This window comes from Molossus molossus, unplaced genomic scaffold, assembly GCF_014108415.1.
Source record: "Molossus molossus isolate mMolMol1 unplaced genomic scaffold, mMolMol1.p scaffold_m16_p_20, whole genome shotgun sequence".
Lineage (NCBI taxonomy): Eukaryota > Metazoa > Chordata > Mammalia > Chiroptera > Molossidae > Molossus > Molossus molossus.
This window is the reverse complement of record NW_023425356.1, coordinates 24,785,916-24,811,250: the sequence shown is the minus strand read 5'-3', so window position 1 is coordinate 24,811,250 and position 25,335 is coordinate 24,785,916. Positions and strand designations below refer to the sequence as shown.

At 44.1% G+C, this 25,335-nt stretch overlaps 1 protein-coding gene across 2 annotated transcripts; it reads right to left on the bottom strand.

The window, feature by feature from the left end:
• Positions 1–1,588: 1,588 nt before the first annotated feature.
• Positions 1,589–24,717, bottom strand: SYT11 (synaptotagmin 11). Of its 2 annotated transcripts, none has more exons than XM_036273559.1 (4): positions 24,463–24,717; positions 16,435–17,261; positions 5,724–5,847; positions 1,589–4,861 (listed from the first exon to the last, which is right to left on the bottom strand). In XM_036273559.1, exons 1-4 carry the CDS (start codon positions 24,494–24,496, stop codon positions 4,551–4,553), a joined length of 1,296 nt encoding a protein of 431 aa, XP_036129452.1. In that variant the 5' UTR covers positions 24,497–24,717; the 3' UTR covers positions 1,589–4,550. The 2 variants fall into 2 exon arrangements, with proteins under 2 accessions (XP_036129452.1, XP_036129453.1); XM_036273560.1 differs by having other exon boundaries at positions 5,727–5,847.
• Between the last annotated feature and the right edge of the window lie 618 nt (positions 24,718–25,335).

Genomic DNA, 25,335 nt, shown 5'->3' with positions numbered 1-25,335 from the left:
GTACGTCTGTTGCAGTTTGTCCCTGGCCCTGGTTGGGGTCATGTGGGTGGCAACCAATCGATGTGTTGCTCTCATGTCAATGTTTTTCTCTCTCTCTTCCTCCCTCTCTCCCTCCTGCTCTATCTGAGGATGAATGGAAAAGTGTCCTCGGGTGAGAATAAAAAAATAATAATAAATAAATAAAAGTTATTTTTACAATTATTTTGTTATACCATGACTTTTTAAAAAGATTATCACCTAGGAGGAAAAAAACCCAATAAAATTATATACATGCCATGATTGCAATCATGATAGTTACAACTTGGAAGGAGATGTGCCCAAATGAGTAATGTTTGTCTGTAGATGGATTTTTCCCCCTATTTCTATGAACTTATACTTTATTTTACATTTTCCATAATGATCCTGAAAGACGAACCAGGGGGAAAAATGCACAGGAAATAAGCCTGGAAGACAAAATGGTTGTTAAGGTTTTAGAATCGATTGATTTTTTTTTTCCTCTTATTTTTCAATTTTCTTATAATATGCTTATTATATTAGTTTTTTAATTTGAAAATGTTTTCTGGTTCCTTCACTGAAGAGCAGGGACTTTTTTTCCAGCTTCCTTTCTCTCTATCCTGAGCATATACACAGGGAGGATCATTTACACTGAACAGAAAATATGAAAATGGAATCATTCCAGACCTGAAGGCCGGCACAGAAATCCACAAAGAGAACTTTCAGTAGTCATAGCACCACAGTATATGACCCCAGAGTGTTGCATTAACCTGTGTTCTTTTTCCTTTGGAGCATTTCTCAGTTTGTATTTATACATTTATTATTGTGATGATTTTTTTTTTTTTTTTTATCCTCACCTGAGGATATTTTTCCATTTTTTGTTCAGATAGAGTGGGAGGGAGAGAGAGGAAGGGAGAGAGAGACAGAAACATCGATGTGAAGGGACACATCGAGTGGCTGCCACCCGCACGACCAACCAGGGCCGGGGACAAACTGCAACCGAAGTACATGCCCTTAGCGGGAACCGAACCCGGGTCTCTCCGGACCGCAGGCCGACGCTCTAACCGCTGAGCCAAACCGGCCAGGGCTATTGTGATGATTTGATTAATGCTTGTCCTCCACTAAGCTTCAGAGTAGGGCTCTTGCTTCTCAATGTATTGTATCCCCAGTATGTGGCATAGGGTAGACACTCAATAAATAAATAGCCGTTGACTAATGAATGAATGTACCGAATCAGTCAGTTTCAGCATTGCTTTTGGAATAAATATTCCCAATTATAGGAGCAGACTAATTCTCAGCACTCAAAACCAGCATCTCTCCCTCAGGTGGTTATGGTCTTAGAAATTACATTTGGAAGGAAAAACAGAAAGACTAGAACAAACAGCAAACCAAGTCACCCACCAAATGAGAGTCTCTAGAACAGGAGCCTGGAATCTGCATTTTTTTCAACAAGTGCCCCAGATGATTCTGAGTCAGGAGATCTGAGGCTCACACTTTGAAAACATGCCCTAGAACATCCCATTAGAGTCTGAGTGTTAACTTCATTCATAGTCATCCAGCTTCCAAGAGAATCATGCCGACATCACTGCTTCTATTTAATGTGAATCAGTTTTTATTTTGCACTTGTGCGGTGCATTAACAAATTCAACATACAAGATAGCATTACATATTGTAGGTTAGCGTTACGGCATTATGCAATTTCACACAATTCAAGTTAGCTTTTTCAGATTTTTCTTTTTTAATTTGACACATTTATTTTATTCTTGAGTTTCATTTTTACAAGAGAAGACACAAGGTAAAGAAAGACAACCACATTGGAAAAGGATCATGGTGAGGGAAATGTCACTATCATGGCCGTAAGAAAAGCCTTCCAAGAAAAAGGACTTGCATTGTTCCCTCTCCTGAGCAAGCTGCCCCTGTCCCGCAAACCAGTTCTGTTTTCATATCTAGAGCACTGCTCATAAACATGTACGTCTTGGCTGTGCTCCACTGAGAACTGAAATTAGGAATAACTCATAAAGGGACTTTTGTTATTAAGAAAAACTTCTGTCTTCCCAAAGGAATCATGATATCAGCAGAGAAGGACTCTCTTGGAAAATCAGAAGTGACCATTCCCTAACCTATTCCTGACCATGAGTGCCTTGTGCAAAAGCTAGGATGTGACTCTCTTGTCTTTCAACTGACTCAGGAGGAGACATTTCTCCTCCTCCACCCTTATCAGTTAGCTCTGGGAGGAACAAATGAAAGCCTAAGTCAGCTAAGAAACTTTGGGACAGCAAAGTCAAGGGCACGATGTATCAGGCCTGAGGTAGGAAGGAGGAACCCTGTACTGCCTCTTGGCCTTTTTCTGAGAAAGACACCAAGAGAGCTCAAAAGCTACAGAACTACTGGTTCCTCCCCTGTCACCTCACTTACCCACTGCTCAGTAGACCCAAAGAATGCAAGGAATAAAGCTACAAGGAGATGGGGAAGAGAGGAGTGAGGCTGTTTTCCCAGACTTATGTCAGGAGGAGCTACGAGGCACACACAGCAGGGCAAAGACCAGACTATCTCCACCTGTTGCTTTGCATTGTTTCTGGGAAGGAAACAAAAGTGGATTGCTCAGCAATTTCTGATCTTTAGACATTAAGGCGATGAAGAGGAATTATTTAAATTTTTTCCTAATGGGGTTTCAGAATGCTCCTATCAGATTTACATTAAACTATCTCGAAATGCCATTTTTAGAAAACAAAAATTATTTTCTTCTACGTATGATACAGTATTTACATTCCATGGAGTATAGGACAGAGACTGGTGGTGTGAACCCAAATGATGGTGGAGAGAGTGAGTCAGATTGTGGGGGATGGGAGCTGACAGACAAGAACAGAGTGGGCCTTGTGCCTGCTCAGCACTGCTCTGCCTTGTCATGAATCCACGTTTAAAAAAACACAAAAGGATTGGGGAGGAGTAGATTGGTTTTAAATACACAAGAGCTAAGGGAACATCAAAGACAACACCATCACTCTCCATGGAGACTCAGCTTTTCAACTCCCTTCTCAGAAGCAAGTTAGAAAGTGATGTTCTTGCATGGAAGTAGACCTTCAATTTTAGCTAATCCCTCAGGCCTTGCCCCAAGCTGCTGCTTATTTGAGTTCCTCTTTAGGCTGGCAAAAATATCTACTGCCTATCCAAGCATACATGTTGTCAGTGGTCTCTGCCACCTGAGAAGTCTCAACATTAGAGACATGGCTGGACTAGGAGTAAGGAGACTTGAGTTCTAATCCCAGCAGGATGCTGAATGTCTCTCCACCTCTGTTGCCCACCGGCAGAAGGAGAACTGAACTCTGTGGTTCCCCTCATCCCTCCACCTTGTTGTGAGACTCGTAAGTTCCAAGAACCAAGCACTTTGTTTTGAGGGAAAAGATGTCCTGAAAGAATCCAAGTTACCTTGATGACTCAATCACACTGTTATTCTTAAGAGCCATTACTGAAAAATTTAAGGAGAATCAGTTTTGAAGGCCCTTTGCCTTATGAAGCAAAACCACATCTAAGCTACTTGAGAAGACTTGAGAGATTTTCAAGGGTCAGCATTTCTGGAAAAACAAAGGCCAATTTAATCCTTCACACCTCTGATTAATTCTAACCCATCAATCAAGAAGTGGCTGTCGCTTCCATATAGAGCTGCAAAGGGGGGTCACAGTCATCTCATTTCTCCTCTCCTTGTCCTCATACCTGCAGATAGTGTTTGGGGTCAGCAGGATGTGATCATGGGTACTATCCTATAGCTGAATTTGAAGTCTCCAAAGCTCTTTTTAGAGACATCATCTTGTGATGTAAACCCAATTCTACCTCATAAATCTGATGTGTCCATGTGCTTCATCACAATCTAAACATAGACTGCCGTCTACCCCTTCATAGCAGGAGCACTGACAGCAAAAACACCCCATTTCTCAAATACTCTTTCTCCTGCAAACCTTGCCTAATCCATTCCACCTTTGTTTCTTGGCTTGCTACAGACCTCTGGACCTTGAGCTCAGTAAAAGAGCAGAGATGTAAGAGGTAATAGGAAGAAAAGATGGGGATAATGGAAATATGAGGTTTTACAAGAGCAAAATATTATTTTGCAGAGGTGGGGAGAGGAACTGTCCAGAGAAGCCCAATAAAAAGAGGTCAATTTCAGGTAATCAGAAAATACAGTTCGGCACAAAACACAATTTTCATGGATTAAAATCTGTAACTTGATATTGGCAGCTAGGCTAATTTCTTCAGTTTGTATTAGACATGCAAGTATAAGGTTACATTGTTATATATAAACTTGTAGAGGTCTTTCCCTCTCTCTTTTTCCCCATTTAAAAAAAAAAAAAAAGAATTTCTAGTGCCTTGCAAAGGAGAAAAATCATCCCTAAGAACAGATCTGCAGCTGTGGTCATGTGGGGTGTTCTTTTGTGGGGTTTATTTTGTAAGAAATTTTCTTCTACAACTAAAATGAAGTTTTGAGTCCGCTTCTCTCTGTCACCTCTCTCCCCACCACGTCCCTGCCCAGCCTGGCCCTGGGGTGAGAGGCGAGGAGCATAGGATTAGTACTCGCTCAGACTGTGCCACTTGGCCACAGGTTTGCGGGGGCTCTCACAGACCTCTCGCCAGTGTTCGGCACCACTGGCTGTGACACTGTGCGCCCCCAGGATCAGCCTCCCCACCACCTCGTTTTTCGTGGTGCGATCAAAGTCGATGACGAGGAATTCAATGCTGATGTCAGGCAGGAGGTCAGTGGGGATGTCGTAGATGAAAGACTCATTGAAGACGGGGTTCAAAGTGCACTTCTTCACATGGGTTTTCTTCTTGGCAATGCGCTTTCTGCCGTAGTAGACATTCACCTTGACATAAGGATCTGGGACCCCCAAAGAGATAAGAAAAAGGAAGACAGGCCTATGACACAGTTCTCTCCTATATAATGGTGGTTTCATGCTGGGAAGGAGGGGTTCTGCTGTCCATCTCTTTGTTGGCCCCCCTAGGTGGTCTTTAGTGATGGCACAATAAACGCACACTGACTGTATTTGAGTCTGCCTGCCTGAACAAGGGGACAAGGGAACCAAGCAGGAAGAGACCTGAACAACTCCCTCCAGTCAGGTCTGAAGAAACCTTATGACACCAAAAAACATTATTAGGGGCACAGAGCCTAACAATGCCCGCAAACTTTGTGAGAAGTCTCACCTGAAGCAAGAACTTGGCACCCAGCACACCCACCCATTAGGGTACCTTGCCAAAAGTAAAGATCCTGCCCTGGCCGGTTTGGTTCAGGGGTTAGAGTGTTGGCCTGTGGTCCAGAGAGATCCAGATTTGGTTCCCGCTATGGGCGCGTACCTCGGTTGCAGTTTGTCCCCAGTCCTGGTTGGTCGTGCGGGTGGTAGCCACTCGATGTGTCCCTTTCACGGCAATGTTTCTCTCTTTCTCTCTCTCTCTCTCTCCTTTCCTCCCTCCCACTCTATCTGAACAAAAAATGGAAAAATGTCCTTGGGTGAGGATAAAAAAAAAAAGTACAAGATCCCATTTGCTCATCCAAAGGACCTCCCCGGCTAGGAAAATCTATAACCTAGATATTTCTCAGGAAAAGAAGGTAGACACAGAGACGAATGGATGCAAGGTAACGAGTATACGGGGGTCCTGACATGTGGGGGGGTGTCTAGGCCATAGGCAAGAGGAGGGGGGGTTGTCATTCAGATATTTAGAAATAGGTTGAAGTAAATAGCTGCTACCTGAGAGACCGGTGATATCCATCTTCGGCAAGTGTCTGGCTTTGAGGACCACCACTGTCATTCTCTGTGCCACAGGCTGATATGACAGAGATACCTGGAGTTCCCCTCTGCTAATGCACTTCTGTGAAGAAAAAACAGCAGATGAGAATCCCAGCAGGGGGAGCAGGACGTGGCACAGAAAGTGAGCAGAGGAGAGGGAAGAGAAGCTGGAGAGAAAGCACAGGGAGGAGAAGGCTATATGGCAGGTGCTCTTCTCCCGAAAGGAAGTTACCATCGCCCTTGCTGGTTTTGCTCAGCGGTTAGAGCGTTGGCCTGCAGTCCAGAGAGACCTGGGTTTGATTCCCGCTAAGGGCATGTACCACAGTTGCAGTTTGTCCCTGGCCCTGGTTGGGTCGTGCGGGAGGCAGCCACTCGATGTGTCCCCTTCACATTGATGTTTCTCTGTCTCTGTCTCTGTCTCTGTCTCTGTCTCTCTCTCTCCCTCCCACTCTATCTGAACAAAAAATGGAAAAAAAATGTCCTCGAGTGAGGATAAAAAAAAAAGAAAGTTACCATCACATTGAACAGGGAGGGAATAAAAGGAAATGTTCTACTTATAATCCTGATATTAAATAAAATCACTTGCATGGAGAGGCAGTACAGCCTAGTACTTAAGAGCACAGACTCTGAAGCCAGCCTGGTCTGGATTCAAATGCTGACTGCTACTGCTTATCTGTATGACCTGGGATCAGTTACTTGACATCTTTGTAGTACTTCAGTTTCCTCATCTACAAAATGGAGATTAAAAAAGTACCTAACTCAGAGGATTATTAAAAGGATTAAATAAGTTAAATTTTGCCCAGAGTATATTATGCGCTATAGAAGTACATTCTCTCATTTCGTTCTTTGTGATAAAAAGGTAGAGTGGGAGGTAGGAAATTTGGGTCTGAGTCTTAACTTTGGCACTTACTCACCACCTGGCTTTGGGCAAGTCCCTAACCTTTCTGGAGCCTGCTCCTCCACATCACAGGTAAATATCCACACCTGCTCCACCTGCCTCAGTTACGCACCTCAGAGTGTCTTCTCCAGCCAAGTCGGCTTTCTCCCCTATGCCCACATCTTTGTTTTCCATCTTTAAAGTTTATTGTAGGCCCTATTCTGAGCTTGGAAAAAAACTCTAGTCCTCCAAGAACATTGTACACATATTTGGGTACTCATTACATGCCGGGTGCTGGGGATCCACAGCTGACAGGACTCAGTTGCTCCCAAGGAGCTTACCATGCAATAGAAGAGACAGAGATGTAAGGAAAGATGTCAGAGAAGTAAGAAGCCTGTCCAGGCGCTGCTGAGCGATTCCGGGAAGGCTCTGCCAGCTGACATCTGGGATGAGTTTTGAAGGTGGGTGAGAGGCCGTGAGACAATGGGCAGAGAGACGCTCACATCAGGCAGAGTGGCAGGAATGGCTGGTACAAAGGCATTGGGTACTCTGAAAGGGTACACTGTGTTCAGAGTACGGTGAGGGGTGCATGTGCCTGATGTTGGGGTGTCTGGCAGGAGGGGTGAGTCAGGAACCTGGAGAGGTGGGTGAGGTAAGGGTTAAGAGCAATGGGGGCATTCTAAGCAAACAGAGGAGTCACCACCAGGCAAGATGAGGTCTGTAAATATAGGAGTGACAAAGTTATTATGATGTTATTAATATTTTATTAGTAATATTATTATTCTAGTGAGAGCTGGAAAATGAACTAAAGTAGAGAAAGACCAAAGGCAGAAAGCTCAGTTAAGGGGCTGTTGCAATCGGCCAAGGAAGAAATGTGCCTGGAACCAGAGCTATAGGAGAGGGGATGGACATGGGCAAGATACGTCTCAGGAAGAATTGTCAGCATTTTTTAGGCTTGGGTGGCTAATTGGATGTAAATGTAGGGGAGAGGGAAGAGATGGAGGAATATTTCTTTTAGTTTGTTGGTTTTGTCTTGTTGGAGGACTATTTCTTAGGGTTCTAGCTTAGAAAGTAGGACTGAAGCTGAGATAAGGAAAACAAAAGGAGGTGGAATTGAGAAATTTAAGACATAAGTCAAATTTGGGACAAAAATCATTCCCCCACTATCAAATCTTTTATAAAAATTTATTATTATTATTATTATTATTATTATTATTATTATTGTATCTCACCCAAGGATATGGTTTTTTGTTTGCTTTTATTGATTTTAGAGAATAAGGAAGGAAGAGGGGTGAGGGAGTGAGAGACAGAAATGTTGATCGGTTGCCTCCCATACACACCCTGACCAGGGATCAAACCTACAACCTGGGTATTTGTCCTGACTTGGAATCAAACCACAACCTTTTGGTGTACAGGATGATGATCCAACCAACTGAGCCACTCAGCCAGAGCCCGTTATCAAATATATATATATTTTTTTTATCCTCACCCGAGGATATTTTTCCATTTTTTGTACAGATAGAGTGGGAGGGAGAGAGAGGAAGGGAGAGAGAGAGAAACATCAATGTGAAGGGACACATCGAGTGGCTGCCACCTGCACGACCAACCAGGGCCGGGGACAAACTGCAACCGAAGTACGTGCCCTTAGCGGGAACCGAACCCGGGTCTCTCCAGACCGCAAGCCGACGCTCTAACCGCTGAGCCAAACTGGCCAGGGCTCAAATCTTTTTTTAAATGTTTTTTTATTAATTTTTTTTTAGAGAGAGAGGAAGGGAGAGAGAGAGAAACATTGATCAGCTGCCTCCTGTATGCCCCCTACTGGGAATCAAGCCCACAACCCAGGCATGCGCCCTGACCGGGAATCAAACCGGAACCTCTCAGTCCATGGGACAATGCTCAAACCACTGAGATACACTGGCCAGGCTCAAATCTTATTCTTTGTGTTCTTCATAACCCCCAAAGAAATGTCACCTACGTCAGGAATTCTTCTTGGACTGAGCAAATATAGATATTCTCACTACCAGACTATTCTCACTTACATACCCATCAAAATGATTTATTGTGTACTTACTAAGTGCCAGGAACTCAGCCAATAGCTAGAGCTGAAAAAATAGACAATGAGGAATACTACCTTCCCTCAAGAAGCTCACAGGCTAGTGTCCTACCTGCTCAGTTGTGTCTCATACAGGAAAGAACAACAGCAGTGTTAATTTTATTAGCTAATCAATGAAAAACAAGAGGAAAAACCTAATAGTTTGTGTTTTGGTTATAAGCCTTAAGTCATCTCAAGAAATAAAATTGTGATATTTCATATGGTTTAAAAAATTTCTTGAGCCCTGGCCAGTTTTGCTCAGTAGTGGAGCATTGGCCCACGGACCAATGAGTCGCAGGTTCGATTCTGGCCAAGGGCACATACCTCAGTTGCAGTTCGTCCCCGGCACTGGTCAGGTCATGCAGGAGGCAACCAGTCAATGTGTCCCTCTCACGTCAATGTTTCTCTCTCTCTCCCTTTCTCCCTCCCACTCTATCTGCAGATAAATAGAAAAATATCATCAGCTGAGAATTTTTAAAAATTATTTAAAAATTTTCTTGAGCCCTGGCCGGTTTGGCTCAGCGGTTAGAGCGTCGGCCTGCGGTCTGGAGAGACCCGGGTTCGGTTCCCGCTAAGGGCACGTACTTCGGTTGCAGTTTGTCCCCGGCCCTGGTTGGTCGTGCGGGTAGCAGCCACTCGATGTGTCTCTTCACATCGATGTTTCTCTCTCTCTCTCTCCCTTCCTCTCTCTCCCTCCCACTCTATCTGTACAAAAAATGGAAAAATATCCTCGGGTGAGGATAAAACAAACAAACAAACAAAAATTTTCTTGAGACTGTATTTCATACCAGGAGCATATGAAAATGTCTCTCATAGGGCATAAAACATTACTAACTAAATTTTATTTTTATTTTTGTCTTTATTGATTTTAGAAAGAGAGGAAGGGAGAGGGAGAGAGAGACAGAAACATTGATGAGAGAGAACATCGATTGGCCACCTCCTGCATACCCCTCACTTGGTATTTGGCTCACAACCTGGGCATGTGCCCTAACCGGGAACTGAACCGGTAACCTTTTGGTGTATGGGTCGACACTCAACCACTGAGCCACACTGGCTGGGCATGACTAACTAAAATTTAAGCTTAGTCTTTAGCTTTTGAAATTTAAGTACGAAAGACAATAGACTCTAAAAATGATTTCAAAGCTTTTCGCTGATAGATTGAATTCTCACATTTTTTTCCTTACCCATAACATACTGTCAGCTTTTTGTTTGTTTGTTTGTTTGTTTTTATCTTCACCTGAGGACATTTTTTGCATTTATCTTCAGACAGAGTGGGAGGGAGAAAGGGAGGAAGAGAGAGAGAGAGAAACATTGATGTGAGAGAGACACACCCACTGGTTGCCACCCACACAACCCCAACCGGGGTCCAGGGACAAACTGCAACCTAGATACATGCCCTTAGCAGGAATTGAACCCGGGTCTCTCTGCTCTGCAGGCTGGCGCTCTCACTGCTGAGCCAAACTGGCCAGGGCTACTGTCAGCTTTTGATTGTATCCACAGGAAGTACCCTCAGCCAGTTTAAAATTACAGGCTGGTTGCCCTTGACAACCAGAATACTTCTGGGTTGCTTCTTTTTGACAGGAATCAGAACACAGTCAGAGAACATAGGCTCATTTTTATTATTAGCCACAGCCAAATGGCATTAGGAAAGTAATCCCCCATGAAAAAAAAAATCAAATGTCTTCCGAAACATTCAGAACTAATCTAGCCAATACAGTAGCCACTAACTGCATGTGTCTATTTAAATTTTAATTCATTGACATTTTAGTTCTCATAGTCACAGTAGCCATATTTCAAGTGCTCAACAGTCATATGTGGCTACCACATTGGACAGTGCAGATAGAGGACATTTCCATCACCATAGAAAGTCCCAGCAGACAGAGATGATTTAGAAAGAAAGAATCTTTGGATTATTTGGACCACTGCTCTCCTCCATTTCCACAAATAATTAAATGTTAAGTAGATTTGATATCTATTTCTGGGATCGTCCTTAAACACTGGTATTTAAATATTAAATATGCAATTTTAAAATACAATTCTAACTTTATATACAGAAGAAGAATAGGTGGGGTAAAAGTGATATTCGATTTAAAAACGAGTTTTAACCCTGGCCAGAATGGCTTAGTTGGTTGGAGCATCATCCCATACACCAAAAGTGGGGTATTTGATTCCTGGTCAGAGCACATACCCAGGTTTCAGGTTCAATCCCTGGTCGGGGCAGATGTAGGAGGCAACCAATGGATGTTTCTCTCTCTCCCTCTTCCTCTTTAAAATACATTTTTAAAAAAATGCTAAAAGCCCAGCCAATGTGGCTCATTGGTTGAGCGTTGACCCATGCACCAACAGGTCGCCAGTTTGTTACTTTTTTTTTTTTTATCCTCACCCGAGGCTATTTTTCCATTTTTTTGTACAGATAGAGTGGGAGGGAGAGAGAGGAAGGGAGAGAGAGAGAGAAACATCGACGTGAAGGGACACATCAAGTGGCTGCCACCCGCACGACCAACCAGGGCTGGGGACAAACTGCAACCGAGGTACGTGCCCTTAGCGGGAACCGAACCCCGGTCTCTCTGTACCGCAGGCCAACGCTCTAACCGCTGAGCCAAACCGGCAAGGGCCAGGTCGCCAGTTTGATTCCTGGTCAGGCCACATGCCCAGGTTGTGGGCCAGATCTCTAGTGGGGGGCATGCAGGAGGCAGCCAATTGATGTTCTCTCCCATCAATGTTTCAATCTCTTTCTCCCTCTCCCTTTCTCTCTCTAAAATCAATAAAGAAAAAACAAACTCATTGTTTTAAAAAAAATGCTAAAAGCCCTGGCCAGTTTGGCTCAGCAGTTAGAGAGTCGGCCTACGGTCCGGAGAGACCCAGGTTCGGTTCCCGCTAAGGGCATGTACCTCGGTTGCAGTTTGTCCCCGGCCCTGGTTGGTTGTTTGGGTGGCAGCCACTCGATGTGTCCCTTTCACGTCGATGTTTCTCTTTCTCTTCCTCTCTCTCCCTCCCACTCTACCTGACCAAAAAATGGAAAAAATGTCCTCTGGTGAGGATTAAAAAAAATGCTAAAAAAGTTTTATTTGTAAAAATAACATTGAGCCCTGGCTGGGTAGTTCAGTTGGTTAGAGCATTGTCTCGATAGACCAAGGTTGCAGGTTCCATCTCTGGTCTGGACATATACAAGAAGCAACCGATGAACAACAAATAAATGGAACAACAAAATCAATGTTTCTCTCTCTCTCTAAAAATCAATAAAAAGCAGAACAAAACACTAACTACAAGATTATAGTTTAGGTTTCCTAATTATTTATTTAAAACTGTTTCCTAAATCATTCTTTATAGCAAAATATTCATAATCTAACCTGCCACGTCCCCTCCCTAGTTCTTTGAGAAAATGGACAACTTCTGCTTACCTTTTTAATACTTTTCTCTCCTAAAATCACTCCTCAGACAACTGTTATCCTTCTGGCCCCCTTTACCTTTGGCATTTTACATGGGCAGAATGCACGTCCTCATTCAGCTGCCCCTCTGTGATACCCAAGTCTATAGCCACACCACCACCTGAATGCCATTCCATTCTGCACTGAAGAACAGTTTCCCATCTTTTCATTCATTCCCCTCGCCTTCTTTTCCCACCCAATCCCATTCCAAGTAGCATTGCCAATAGCTCTTTCTCAAAGGCTCTTTGTCAAGGGCTGGAAGTGAGCTCTGTTTCCCAGTCCCTTGGCTTAATGAGGCAAAGACCCTGTATGGGGGGCAGACAAGCAGAAGGACAAAGGGGAGAAATGGTTTTATCCATGCCTGACAAAGCTGGGAGGCTTTGCCCTCCCTCAGGGGAAGAGGAACAGGAACATTGGTCATAAAGAGGACATCCAGACAAGGAAACACTTAAGTGAGAAAGAAGTCGATTTCCCGTAGTTAGCAGAGCCCCTTCCAGAGTGATTGTCTAGCTACACAGTCTTTGCATTAGGTGGACCCATTCATCCTCAATAAATCTTTACTGGGGTTAGAAGTGCTAAGGGCCACCTCCACATAAATCACAATCATGGGAAAACAAAAGAAACAAAAACCTTAATGTTCAACCTCATCCCCCCTCTTAACCTCCCCAATAGACATACATAGCAACCTTCTTTATTGTTCCTGGAAAACTGACATTCCTTTTTCTTTCTCTCTTTTCAGTCCCCTTGGCTAGAATGAATGGCCTCTAATCTGAGATTTTAAGAATCTTTTCCTTAAGTGACCATTGTCCCAAGTCATCAACACCAGGTTGGACAGTGGAAAGATAGGCAATGGGCCTGGCCTGGTGTGGCTCAGTGGATTGAGCAATGTCCCATGGACTGAGAGGTCCTAGCTCCATTCCGGTCAGAGCACACACTCGGGTTTTGGGCTCGATCCCTAGTAGGGGGCATGCAGGAGGCAGCCGATGGATGTATCTCTCTCACATCAATGTTTCTATTGCTCTTCCTTTCTCTCTCTCTAAAAAAAAAAATCAATAAAAACATATATATATAAAGACAAGAAATGGCATATAAAAAACATGACCTGAAGAAATTAGGAGTCTAATAGCTCTCTGTTACTTACTTTGTAAATCTCTTCTTTCCCACTGTCTCTGTTTTATTCTCCAGCCCTCTCTGTGTTGTCTCCCTTCTCCTTGTGGGGAATGTATTATGGGAATGTAAATTCACTTTAATTTCTATCTGAATAAAATACTAGGAAAAAAGCTGCCTGCCACTAAAAAAAAATCTAGTCCAAAGTCCAACTCAGAGATTTTGGGGTATTATAGAATTTATACTGTGATCTTCTTTCACTAATAATCAAGTGTTAATTTTTCATGCTTCTTATATCTTTTTGTATATTCATAAGAGCCAAGAGTACTCTCACAAAGTGATCCCAGTAGCCTTCATGATCCAGCCTAGAGGAAGACTGAGGCCCAGAGATGATAATTACTTGCCCAGAGTAAGGTAGTGAAATGGATAGAGTCAAAAATGATGACCAGTCCAGGACTTCCTCAACTCTACTGTACTGTATAATAGAAAAGACAAGAGACACATTTTCTGCTGAAGGACAGGAAATGCAGTTAGTAGTGGGGATTTATATAGATAAATGCAATTCTCACCAGTTTCTACCCAGGAATCTTTTGAGGAAGATAATTTGGCCCCATATTATAAGGGGATGCCTTACACAGACTGGAAAAAGCTCTTTATAGACAGTGTGGAATCGTCCAGAGCAGCTCTAATGAGTTAAGGGGAGATCCAGAAAGGGCAGACTCTTGGTTATAGTAGGGACATTTGGAGGCTGCAGGACTAGGGAACCACCAGGACAAGTGACGAGTCACGGCTCAGGGTGGAACACAGCCCTGCCCATAGGCACTGGTTGGGGAAAACACTCTTAGGAAGCCAGGAGGTTGGAAGACTCTAGTGTGAGGCTGCACAGGCTCTGAGTGTCCTGTCTGGGGCCTCTCCAGGGAATGTGTTACTAAAGATCTCAGCTCTGGCTTATCCCTCCTGAGGGGAGTTAATAAAATAGAAAGAAATTTGGCTCATGCCAAGAGCCCCTGGCAGTTTAGCAAATGCTCCTGCCCAGTGTCCTGGATTCGAGGCTAATTTGTTCCCAGCCCAAATCAGTCTCTTCCCAGCTGCAGCTTGGCACAGAGCCATGCCCCACTCTCAGCCTTGGGCTGTGAGTGCATTAGCTACCTGGAGGAGTCCAGCTAGTTTGCGGCTTTACCAAAGCTGGAGCTACAGGGAAGCTGAGTTGAAAAGGATCATCCTATGAGAAGAGCTGGATGAAGGCAGGCAGTGGAGCACTGCTGTAAAGGGGAGTCAGGAGATGGGGAGGGGAAAGGAGATGGTGGGAGAGGGATAGGGACAGAGGGAAATTAAACAGGGCAGGGGCTGCACCATGCCCTCTGACTCCAGCTTCTGAGGCTATGAGAACCCCTGCTGTGTTAAACTCTGGGGTATCTCATTAGATCCTGGCATTGGACCAGTGTTTATGTCCTGACCAAAAGCCTCTATTCAAAATTTGGGGACTTCCCTGGCCTCTGTGAGGTAAGCTGAGCATGCCATGTGGCAGCAGCAGTTCTTTGGGCAATTGCTTGACAGGGCTGACAGCAGTGGGATAGGTACCCATTACACAGTGGAGAAGATAAGAACCTACCTCCAGAGGAAACTGTTCCCTGCCCCCAACCAACTTGGAACAGTGCCCTTTTCAGCAGACAAACCTTGTTCCCAGAAGTTCACTGCACATTCAGCCCCTGCTGGCCTGGAAGCCTCTTTTGTCCAATCCTGAGCCTCCTGACTTCCCACTGAGTCCAGCATGGGCTTGCAGGTGGAAAAGGCATCAAGAGATAAGTACGGCACCTATTGCCAGGGCTCCTTCTAAGAGCTGGGCAGTTGTTTTTAAGTGACCCTGACACCCTTTCGGAACCTTCTACCTGTTTCTCCACTGAGGCAGGTCTCCTTTTACTTTGTCAAAACAAAATACAGACATTTCTGAACCACATATATCTCCCAGGGACCAAACTTTATTAATAATAGAAATAATAATAATAGCAGTTACAATTTATCAAAGGTTTATTATATGCCAGGGATGCCGTAAATCCATCACCTTACTTAAAACCTATAAGAAACTGAGCTAAGCAGCTTGCCCCAGGTCAGTTGGTTGATGGCATTTGGATTAAAATTCAGGTCTGGCTTCAAAGCCCTTGCTATTAACCACTTATATTTTATCCTGAAAAAGGAATGAAACTCTGAGTTTAAAATGTCAACAACTTCTTTCAAAGCACTTACCACTTTCACAATATGGTAATTGTCAAGATTGTTTATCTTTCCTCCACTAAGTAAAAGCTCCTCCAGGGCACTAATATGTCGGGGTATTATCTCACTTGAGCCTCATAAGGCTGTAAGGAAAGTAATATTAGCAGCTTCATTTTACATGTGGGGAAAAGCAGCTTAGAAAGGTTACTCACCCGTCACACAGCTAGAAAAGGGTAAGCTGGACCATGAAGTCAAGCAGTCCAACTCCAGAGCCCAAGTGCTTAAACATAGAACTACATAGCTTCCCCAGTTGTGGAAGAAATGAATAACTAATGGAGGACAGGGGACACATTTCTTGTACCCCTAAAATTACAGCTCAAGAGCCAATGCTGGCCCAGTGGGAGAGAAAGCTCTCATCCCCTTTCTAATGCAAACAGAGAAGAGGAATGGAGAGAGAAATTTCTGTGGCAAAGGTTTGGGCCTAGCTAAGGGACTCAAAGGTGAAGCAATTCATTAAGTTGCATTTATAAAATGGTTATTAAAAGACATATATACATCGTACTATTTGGGAAAGGAAAGCTGAGGGGAAAATTACTAAACTAATAGTTTCTCAGCTGTGAGAAATAAGTTCACTAGAGGAAGATCACACATTATTTTATAGAAAAAAATTAGCCCTATATTCAAGCAAGCCGGATGCAGTATGAGGATGCCCAGATACTAAGTGAAATTTCAGAAGCTACCTGTCCCTCTTCTTCAAGAAGTTGCTTCCGAGAGGAAATCTGACCTGCCAGGCCCTCTTTCTTCCTCTGACCACTGCTTATTCTTGATAGCTGAGAGCTTCCTCCCCCCAGTCCCTCTTTGCCACCCATTTTATCCCCTTCCCCTTCAATTTGTCCCCTAAGATCTTATCTCCCCCAACCTACCATCCCTCCCCAACACACACTTCCTCCTCACCTGGATGTTCCTTTTGATGATGTCCCTAGTCAGCTGTACCTTGCCTGTGCTGGGGTCCACCCCAGCCAGTGGCACCATGACCTCCCCAATGACGTCGTCCCGAGAGAAGCGGTCAAAGCTGAGAACGAGGAAGTGCAGCACCAGGTCCTGGAGCTGGCTGTATGGGATGCCGTAGAAGGTGAAGGTCTCGTCAAACACAGGGTCCAGGGTCTTTCGCAGCACTCTGGTCTTCACCCGATGCCTCTTGTCGGGAAGGATAGTCATTTTGATGTAGGGGTCAGAGCCCTGGGTCTGGTCATCCATCACAGGTAGCCCATGGGCCTCCTGGATTGTCACCACCAGGGCTTTTTTGGGGAAGTTATAGTCCACTGAGAAGGTGAGGGATCCCAGCATGACATCCTCATCTGGAGATGATGGAGAAGTAGTTTTGCTCTCCCCAGGGGTTAGGCTTGCAATGGGGCTCCTCAGTTCTTCCCCATAGTCCACTTTGATGGGTAATTGGTTTATACATGATCCAGAGTTAGTTGCCCTGGGACCCTTGTCTCGACTCAGCAGGCCAGCCTCTGCTGCGTCCACCAACAGATTCCCGCGTCCACCTTCCCTCCCAGGGCCATCTTTGTCTCTTCGCACTTTGATGATTTTCTTCTTGTTGCTGAGGGTCTCTGGGTATATGCTGATGCCTTTGAGCATATGGATAAACTTGTATGGTGGGGTCTTGTGCTTCTTCTCTGTCTGCTGGTGGCAGCATGTCCAGACAAAGACGGTCACCGAGACACACACCACCAGTACAGAGGCCCCGATAAGGCCTGCCACTACTGGTGATACATCTGAAGGTGGAGACCAGAGATGCGTCAAGGTAGGTGGACCTCAACCCCTGTTCAGAGCTCTCCTGCTTAGTGTCTCTGCTAGAGCCAAGTTAATCTGCAATCTAGCCTCTAAAGTAAAACTTGCTCATCTGGGCTTATGAACTTCTCCCCTCTCTTAGAAATGCCCGCATCCATCCTCTCAACCAATTCATGGTTCTTCCTTTCCACCAAACCCGGATGAAATATTTACCTTTTCCAGGAAGACTTCCCCCTGAAGTGCCCACCTCATACCCTGTTCTTTTGTTTTGTTTTTTGTTCAGATAGAGTGGGGGGGGGGAGAAACATCGATGTGAAAGGGACACATCGAGTGGCTGCCACCTGCACGACCAACCAGGGCCGGGGACAAACTGCAACCGAGGTACGTGCCCTTAGCGGGAACCGAACTCGGGTCTCTCTGGACCACAGGCCAGTGCTCTAACTGCTGAGCCAAACCGGCCAGGGCTACCCTGTTCTTTTTTTAAAAAATCTTTATTGTTGAAAGCATTACAGATGTCCCTCCCTGTTTTTTTGGTTTTGGCCTTCCCTTAGCACTTATGAACTTGGTTTGTTCACAATGATTTGTGTTTCACATAAGCTGCCCTGTAAGTGTTATAAGGTCACCTTTTTACATGGGAACCCATTCACCTCAACTGTTACACAAGGGCACAAGGGGTGTCTGGTTTTAGGAGGATATTCTACAGCATCTACTACAGGATTTGTAAACTGTGGGCCTGTGTTGACTGGCTGGCATGTGGGGTAAAAGGATGTGGGGTTGACTTCAGGTCATTTTAATTTTTTTTTTACTCCTCACTTGAGGACATTTTTGCATTTACCTTCCGATAGAGAGGGAGGGAGAGAGAGAGAGAGAGAAACATCGATGTGAGAAAGATACATCGACTGGCCACCACCCACACAACCCCAACTGGGGCCGGGGACAAACTGCAACCAAAGTATGTGCCCTTAGTGAAAACCAAACCTGGGTCCCTCAGGTCCACGGTCCGACACTCTAACTGCTGAGTCAAACTGGCCAGGGCAACTTCAGGTCATTTTATAGGGTGCTCAAGGGTAGTAAAAGTGGGTGGGTGGTAAAAAGAAGAAAAGTTGTCTAAGTAAAATATGTTCCAAATTCAGCTCCTGGGTATTTAAAATAGAATTTTAAATATAAAAAATAGAGACTGTGGAAAAGTCAGATCTTTGCTCAAATGTCACCTTCTTAGTAAGATCTTCCCTGACACCCCATTTAAAAGTGTAACCTCCCCCCGGCTGATTTGGCTCGGTGGTTAGAGCATCAGCCCGCAGACCAATGAGTCGCGGGTTCGATTCTGGTCAAAAGCACATACATCGATTGCGGTTCAGTCCCCCGCCCTGGTTGGGTTGTGTGGGAGGCAGCCAGTCGATGTGGCTCTATCACATAGATATTTCTCTTGTCTCTCTCTCTCTCCCTCACTCACTCCCACTCTATCTGATAATAGGTGGAAAAATATCCTCAGGTGAGAAAAAAAAAGACAAAGAAAAAAAAAAAAAAGCAACCTTCTCCACTCCCCAAACCCACACCTTCTAGCCCTGCTTAATTTTCTCCATGTGTCTTCTTTCTCTTTCTCTCTCTCTCTCCCATACACACCCACATGCACAAGAATACACACACACACACACACACACACACACACAATTTTACTATTTATTATCTATCTTCACTATAAGTTTCATGAGAACAGGGATTTTGTCTCTTTTGTTCAGTTCTATACCCCCGGCACTAACAACATATAGCAGGTACTTAATATATATTTATTGAATGAACAAATAACTAAAGAAAAACAGATTTTTTCCCCTTCCCTTCCTCTAGTCTTATCTGTCTTTTTTCCCACACAAGTTGGCCCCTGATTTAGATAATTAGGCTTGGGGTTATTTTCTCCTTTAAGATCATTGAAGCCAATTGGTCTAGATACAACCTCTAGTTTTCCACATTACTTGACTTGCTCACATTTTTTTTCCAGCTACAGTTTACATTCAATATTATTTTGTATTAGTTTGAGATGTACAGCATAGTGGTCAGACAATCATATACTTTCCAAAGCATTCCCCCTGCTATTTCCACTACCCAAATGGCACTGTAAACAGATATTCGAATATTATTGACTATATTTCCTATGCTTTACATCCCCATGACTATTTTGTAACTATCTCCATATTACTTTTTAAGGAAATATTTGGGCAGGGAGAAGTAAGGAAATAAATGTGACTCCAGCATATTCCAGATTCTTCCTGGAACATCCTTTCACCAGGCATCTGCCTCTCACTGAAGACCTCTGTTCAAACTTTGCTTTATCAGAGAAGCATTCCCTGACTGCCCCAAGTGAGATAATATCCCTATCACTTGCTTTATTTGTCTTCATAGTACTTATTACCCTTGACAATTTGTCTGTTTTTCCTCACTAGATAACATTAATAAGAATACTGAATGTCTGTTTTGTTCGTTGCTATATCCCCAGGTTCTAGATCCACGTGGCACATAGTAAGTGTTCAGTGAACAAATGAGTTAGTAAATTCAAAATAGCCTCCACAGTTTGGAAAAAGAGGATGACGTCAACATGATTACATACATCAGGGAAAATTTTTAGTTATATTTTGGTTTTTCAAACCTATCAATAAGCAACAGGAGACCTTACTTGACAAGTGTAAGAAACAATTAGTTAGTAGTTTAGGTGACCACAAACTTGGAGTAGGCTAATGCCAACTTATACTATGAATATGATGTCTGGATCACAGGTAGTATAGTTTCATCTGCACTGGTCACAACACATACGGAGTGTTCTGTCTAGCACTGACAGGAATAAAAACTGCTATTTTTGGGTACATTTATTATATCCCTGCCAGGTATTGCACCAGAGCTTTCTCTCTCTGAATCAAAGAACTCATTAAATAGTTACTGTCAATATACTCACTTTACAATCGTGAAACATAGGGACTCACATATGCCCTGGGTCAAGTAGTAGTAAATGCAGTGGTAGGATTTAAACCTAGGTTTGCCTGACACCAAAGTGTCTCTACATTATGGATAATCAAGATAGGAAAAGATCTGGAAACCATATCAAAGAATAAAAATGGAAGGACCTGAAGGAGCTGAAGGGCCTAGGAATAATAACTTTCTTCAATTATTTCAGGCATTGTGATGAAAGGTGTGATTTGATTTTACTTTGGAAGGCAGGTCCAGTACCAGCACATACAAGCTACAGGAAGATAAATCTGACTCAATGAAAAGAGTCAAATTATTATTAAAACTGCCTAACAATGGCCCAAATTGCTTCATAAAACAGTGAATCTACAACTGAAAACTTTCAGAAGTTGGATCACCATTGATCAGGCATATGCTACAAGGTATTTCTTCCATGGAGATTGCACTAAATATCTCTGACGTTTTTTCTACTTCACACATTCCATGGTTCTATGAAAGTTGGGAACAGGTAAGAAAAGAAGGGATTTGCCCTTGCTGGGTTAGAGTGTTATCCTGGTACACCAAGGTTGAGGGTTTAATCCCTGGTCAGGGCACATACAAGAAGCAACCAGTGAATGCATAAATAAGTGGAAGAACAAAATGTTTCTCTCTCTCTCATCATCTTCTTCTCTCTCAGATCAATAAAAATAATTTTTTAAAAAATGAAAAGGGATTACATTAAAAAATAATGTAGATAAGGAGTAAAGCCATTAACAAAATAAATCAAGGTGACCATGTCCATACTGAATAATAATAGTGTTTATTCTCAGAGCATTAAGTAAAATAAGAGTTATTATGGAGAGTTTTCAGAAAATGGGGGAAGTCTTGGGGTTCAGCTCCTTGAGAGCAAGCAGAAATAACATCCTGTTCATCTTTGAACCCCTGAGTCTCTTGCATCTAATACAAGGCCTGTACATAGTTATTTGAACAATTGATTGGTATCAACTGTCAATCAAAATGGGCACAAGCTGGAAAAAGGACTTTCTATTCACCAATCAGGGACTTTCCTGAAAACTGCTTGCTACTGATCAGTGAAATTGAACAATTGATTGTCTCTGCAAGAACAGGAAAGCAGGGAACTACCAAGACAGGTATATTTTGGAGAATAATTTGAAAGAGAGATCTAAAAGCCCATGTTGGGAGACATCTGAGTGATCCTTTTGTCTCTACGATAAATGTACTCTGTGATCTTGAGGGAATCCACTACTGCTTACCATGCCTCAACTTTTACTGTTAGAAAAATGCAGGTGATATGGGTAAAAGAGATGAAGGATTTTTATCTTTCAGGAGGACAGAGAAGGAAAAGCAGAGAAACAGATTAATCCATTTATGAACCACCTAGGTGCTTTCCTCCACTTTGTTTCCCACCTTTGCCTTACTTTTTTCTTTACTGAGTATTTGTTAACATCTGCCTCTCTCCCCCACACTCAAAACAGTTAACCAGAAAAATCAGGGATGGTGAAGCTCTGTCTTGCTTTAGTTAAAAGATTGGTGGGAAAAAGAAATTGGAACTAACATCTGAAGTGAGTGTTTTAAAGTAGTTGTAAATTGCAGTGGCCTGTGCTTCTTGTTCCTTTTATCCTCCAAGGTGATGGATAATTGAGTGTTGACTTGATGTATCTACCAAGGGCTAAAGCATTTGAATGAAGTACTCTATGAGACATGAAAAAGTCAGAAGTAGCCGTTCTCTATGTGACAAACCATCTGTAAGGGTTGAAAGACCTGTGAGACACATCTGAGTTATGCCCAACTCTGTCAGTCCCTGACCAGACCTGCTTATTATTTTTTGTTTTATTTTGTTAAAATCCTCACCCAAGGATATATTTTTGTTTCTACTGATTTTTCAGAGGGAGTGAAAGGGAAGGAGGGAGGTGGGGAGAGGGAGAGAGAGAGATGTGTCACATCTATTTGTTGCCTCCCCCATGCAATCCTGCATGTGCCAGGACAGGGGCGGGGGATAGAACCTGCAACCCAGGTAAGTGTCCTTGACCAAAACTGAATCCGTGATGCTTTGGTGTGCAGGTCAACACTCTAACCACTGTACCACACTGGCCAGGACCAGACCTGCTTATTGACTTCCTTTACTAAAATAGCTTTTCTCTGTCAAGTAGACTAGTGTGATACAGAAATGAGAATAAACTTTAACATCAACTGGACATTGGCACTACCCTCACTAGTTTGTGTGACTTTTTCTATTTTATCTCCCTGAGCCTCAATTTCCTCATCTGGAAAATACACATAATAATTCCTACACCATAGTGTATTTGTGAGTATTAAATAAAATGTAGAATGTATCCCTGGCCGGTTTGGCTCAGCGGTTAGAGCTTTGGCCTGCGGTCCAGAGAGACCCGGGTCCGGTTCCTGCCTAGGGCATGTACCTCAGTTGCAGTTTGTTCCTGGCCCTGGTTGGGGTCATGTGGGTGGCAGCCAGTCGATATGTCTCTCTCACATCATTGTTTTTCTCTCTCTCTTCCTCTCTCCGTCTTGCTCTATCTGAATATGAATGCAAAAGTGTCGAGTGAGGATAAAAAAATGTAGTATGTAAAAGACTGATAAATTTATATTCTCTATTCCCTTAATATTCCTTCTAAAGGAAATCACTACATTATACTCCACACCATCTCACTTTCCAAGGAATCGAGAACTGCAATTAGAAAAAAGAATATGTTGAAAAGAATTCATAAGAAGAAAAAGAAAGAGCAGAAAGAAAATCACAGGGTGCGAATGCAATCACCAAAGGGACAACTATTTTGGAAATTTAGGGCTCAAAGAATAGCAATGCAGAAGGTGAAGTGGAAGAAAGAAATGCTACAGGATTTAGACTTGGGAATCACTGGGAACAAGTGGTTAATAGGCATGATCTGTTGTCTGGATACTTTCCCTGATCTCACGTTTTCTCATATTGAGAGAATGGAGCACACTGAGTTGCTCATTTCCATAAACCTCTTACTGGGGAATAAGAGAAGCCATTTCCTAGTTGGATTGTGGCCCCACCCTAAATACTGGATGCTCAAACCTTCTGAATTGTCCTGAGGGTTAGGATGTCTTAAGGAATATGAAGGAACCCTAGGGTGACAGCAACTCTCACTGGCTTCTACCATCCAAACTGGTATAGTAGAATTGAGTGAGAAGCAGGACATTTTTTTTTTTTTGCACAGGGAAAGGATAGCAAAGGTAGTGTGTTACCCTAGCATGTTTTGGAGGAGTTCCCTAAGAGGAAAAAACTTGCTAATCGAGCTTTTATTTCCCGTCTTTCCTATTTTCCACCCCACTCTGCTCCAAGGAATGTAACAGATCTTGGAGCCGCGCCGAGATGACGTAATGCTTTCTCTGGTACACAAAGCGGCCTCCCCGGGGTTTGGCCTCTCTCGCACCTCCCCCTCCGGCCTGAATCGGGCCCCCATCAGCTCCAGCACCAGCGCGGGTGAGTCCCTCTATTTGAAAAGCCAGCCCAAGGAACGGGGAACAAAGGCCTGGGAGGAAGCGCCTTGGCGCTGCCAGGAGGCCCAGAAATAGACATCACGTCATCCCCCAGCCCAGCAGAACCAAGCGCCATTTGGTAGCATCCGACGGACCCCACCGTTACTAAGCAGAACAGAACTTGTAGGGTTCATGTTTCCTCCCAGCTCCATCATCCAGGTGACTGGCTTAAGGAGTGGCTTCCTTTTTGCTTCCCACCCCTGCACCTTTCTCCCCAGAGGCCGCTGCCTCCCCTGGCTGCCAGCCATACAGCCCACAGTCTCCAAGCTGCCATCTTGATGCCCCATCCCCCTTGCCACCTCTCTCCCCCGCAACCCTGAGGAGTAGGAGGGGGAGGAAGGGGCACCGCCCTGCGTGCCCCATGGGGGAGGGCTCGGCCTACTCCACCTCTCCTCCCCCAGAAGGAGGGGTTCACATCCTCCGTAAGCTCGCTGTTTCTCGCCTCCAGCAGTGCTGACGGTGCACCATACAAGGTTTTAGCGTTCTGGACCTCTCAGCCTCCTTGTATCTCTAGCCTTCCCAGCTTCTACTACCCATAGCTCAAGTTCAGGCTCTGACCACTGCCTGCTACCCATCACTACAGGCCCGATTCTAGCGGGACTGGCACTTGAATACCCTGATCTGGGCTTTCTTCCCTGTGCAGCCGCTGGGCTCCCCCAGCTTTGCAACGCTTTCGACTACCCCAGTCTTAGTTTGAGCGACTGTACTTACCAAAGCTAGGTCGGATATTGGTGATCTCGGCCATGTCGTAATTAGAGGCTATTGCTATAAATGCCTTTGCAATGGTCAGGCAACTCTGGGAACCCCGGATCAGAACCGAGGCCGCCGCTATACAGCGCTTGGTCAGGGAAGGGGGAAGGTATCTTGCGGACGCCTCCTGCGACGGTCTGGTCCCTGGTTGTCAGCTGCGGTTGCCTTTTAAGATGCTCCAGGGATGCTCTGAGCTAAGGATGCAGGTGCAGCCAGACTGGTCCTGATGCGAGGTAGGCCCCGCCTTCTTCCGAACAGCCCTCGGCATAAGACTCCACCTCTGTCCGAAGAGTTCCGGAAGACAGGCCCCGCCTCTTTCCGGAAGATCTCGGGGAGGGGACCTCATCGCCGCGATTGAAAACCCCGAGGAAAGAGTAAGAAGTGTAGATATATGATCATATGAGAAGCGATAGATCTCGTGATTCCGGTTCCCTGGGCTTAATATAGCAGCAGAATGTTCTGGCTGAGAGAGAGCCCAGGATTATGGAAAACAAAATTCTATGCTGCCTGCATTTTATTATCAATTGCTATTAGTTATGCATTTATGAGCCTACTGATGGTTATGGAAACTTTCTTAAACTTCAGAAACTGTAATTAAAACTAATTAAAGATCAAACCCGTGGTGGTTGCACAACTCTGAAATTTTACTTATAATTTAATTATATAAGTAAAACGTGAATTTTGTGGTGTGTAAATTAAAGCTGTTTTTATAAAAAGACGAATGAAGAGTGCCACAGTTAATCAGTGTTGCATATTTCTTTTCTAAAAACGTCAAGTGCTTAAGGCTGCTTAGGAAAGAGCGGCGCGAGCAAACCCACAGATAACTGGAGGCTC

Coding starts and splice junctions, on each gene's coding strand:
- SYT11 (XM_036273559.1), bottom strand. CDS start 24,496: ATGGCCGAGATCACCAATATCCGACCTAGCTTTG. Junction 17,262..24,462: donor CAATATCCGACCTAGCTTTG/GTAAGTACAGTC, acceptor CTCCACCTTCAG/ATGTATCACCAGTAGTGGCA. Junction 4,862..5,723: donor TATCACCGGTCTCTCAGGTA/GCAGCTATTTAC, acceptor TGGGGGTCCCAG/ATCCTTATGTCAAGGTGAAT.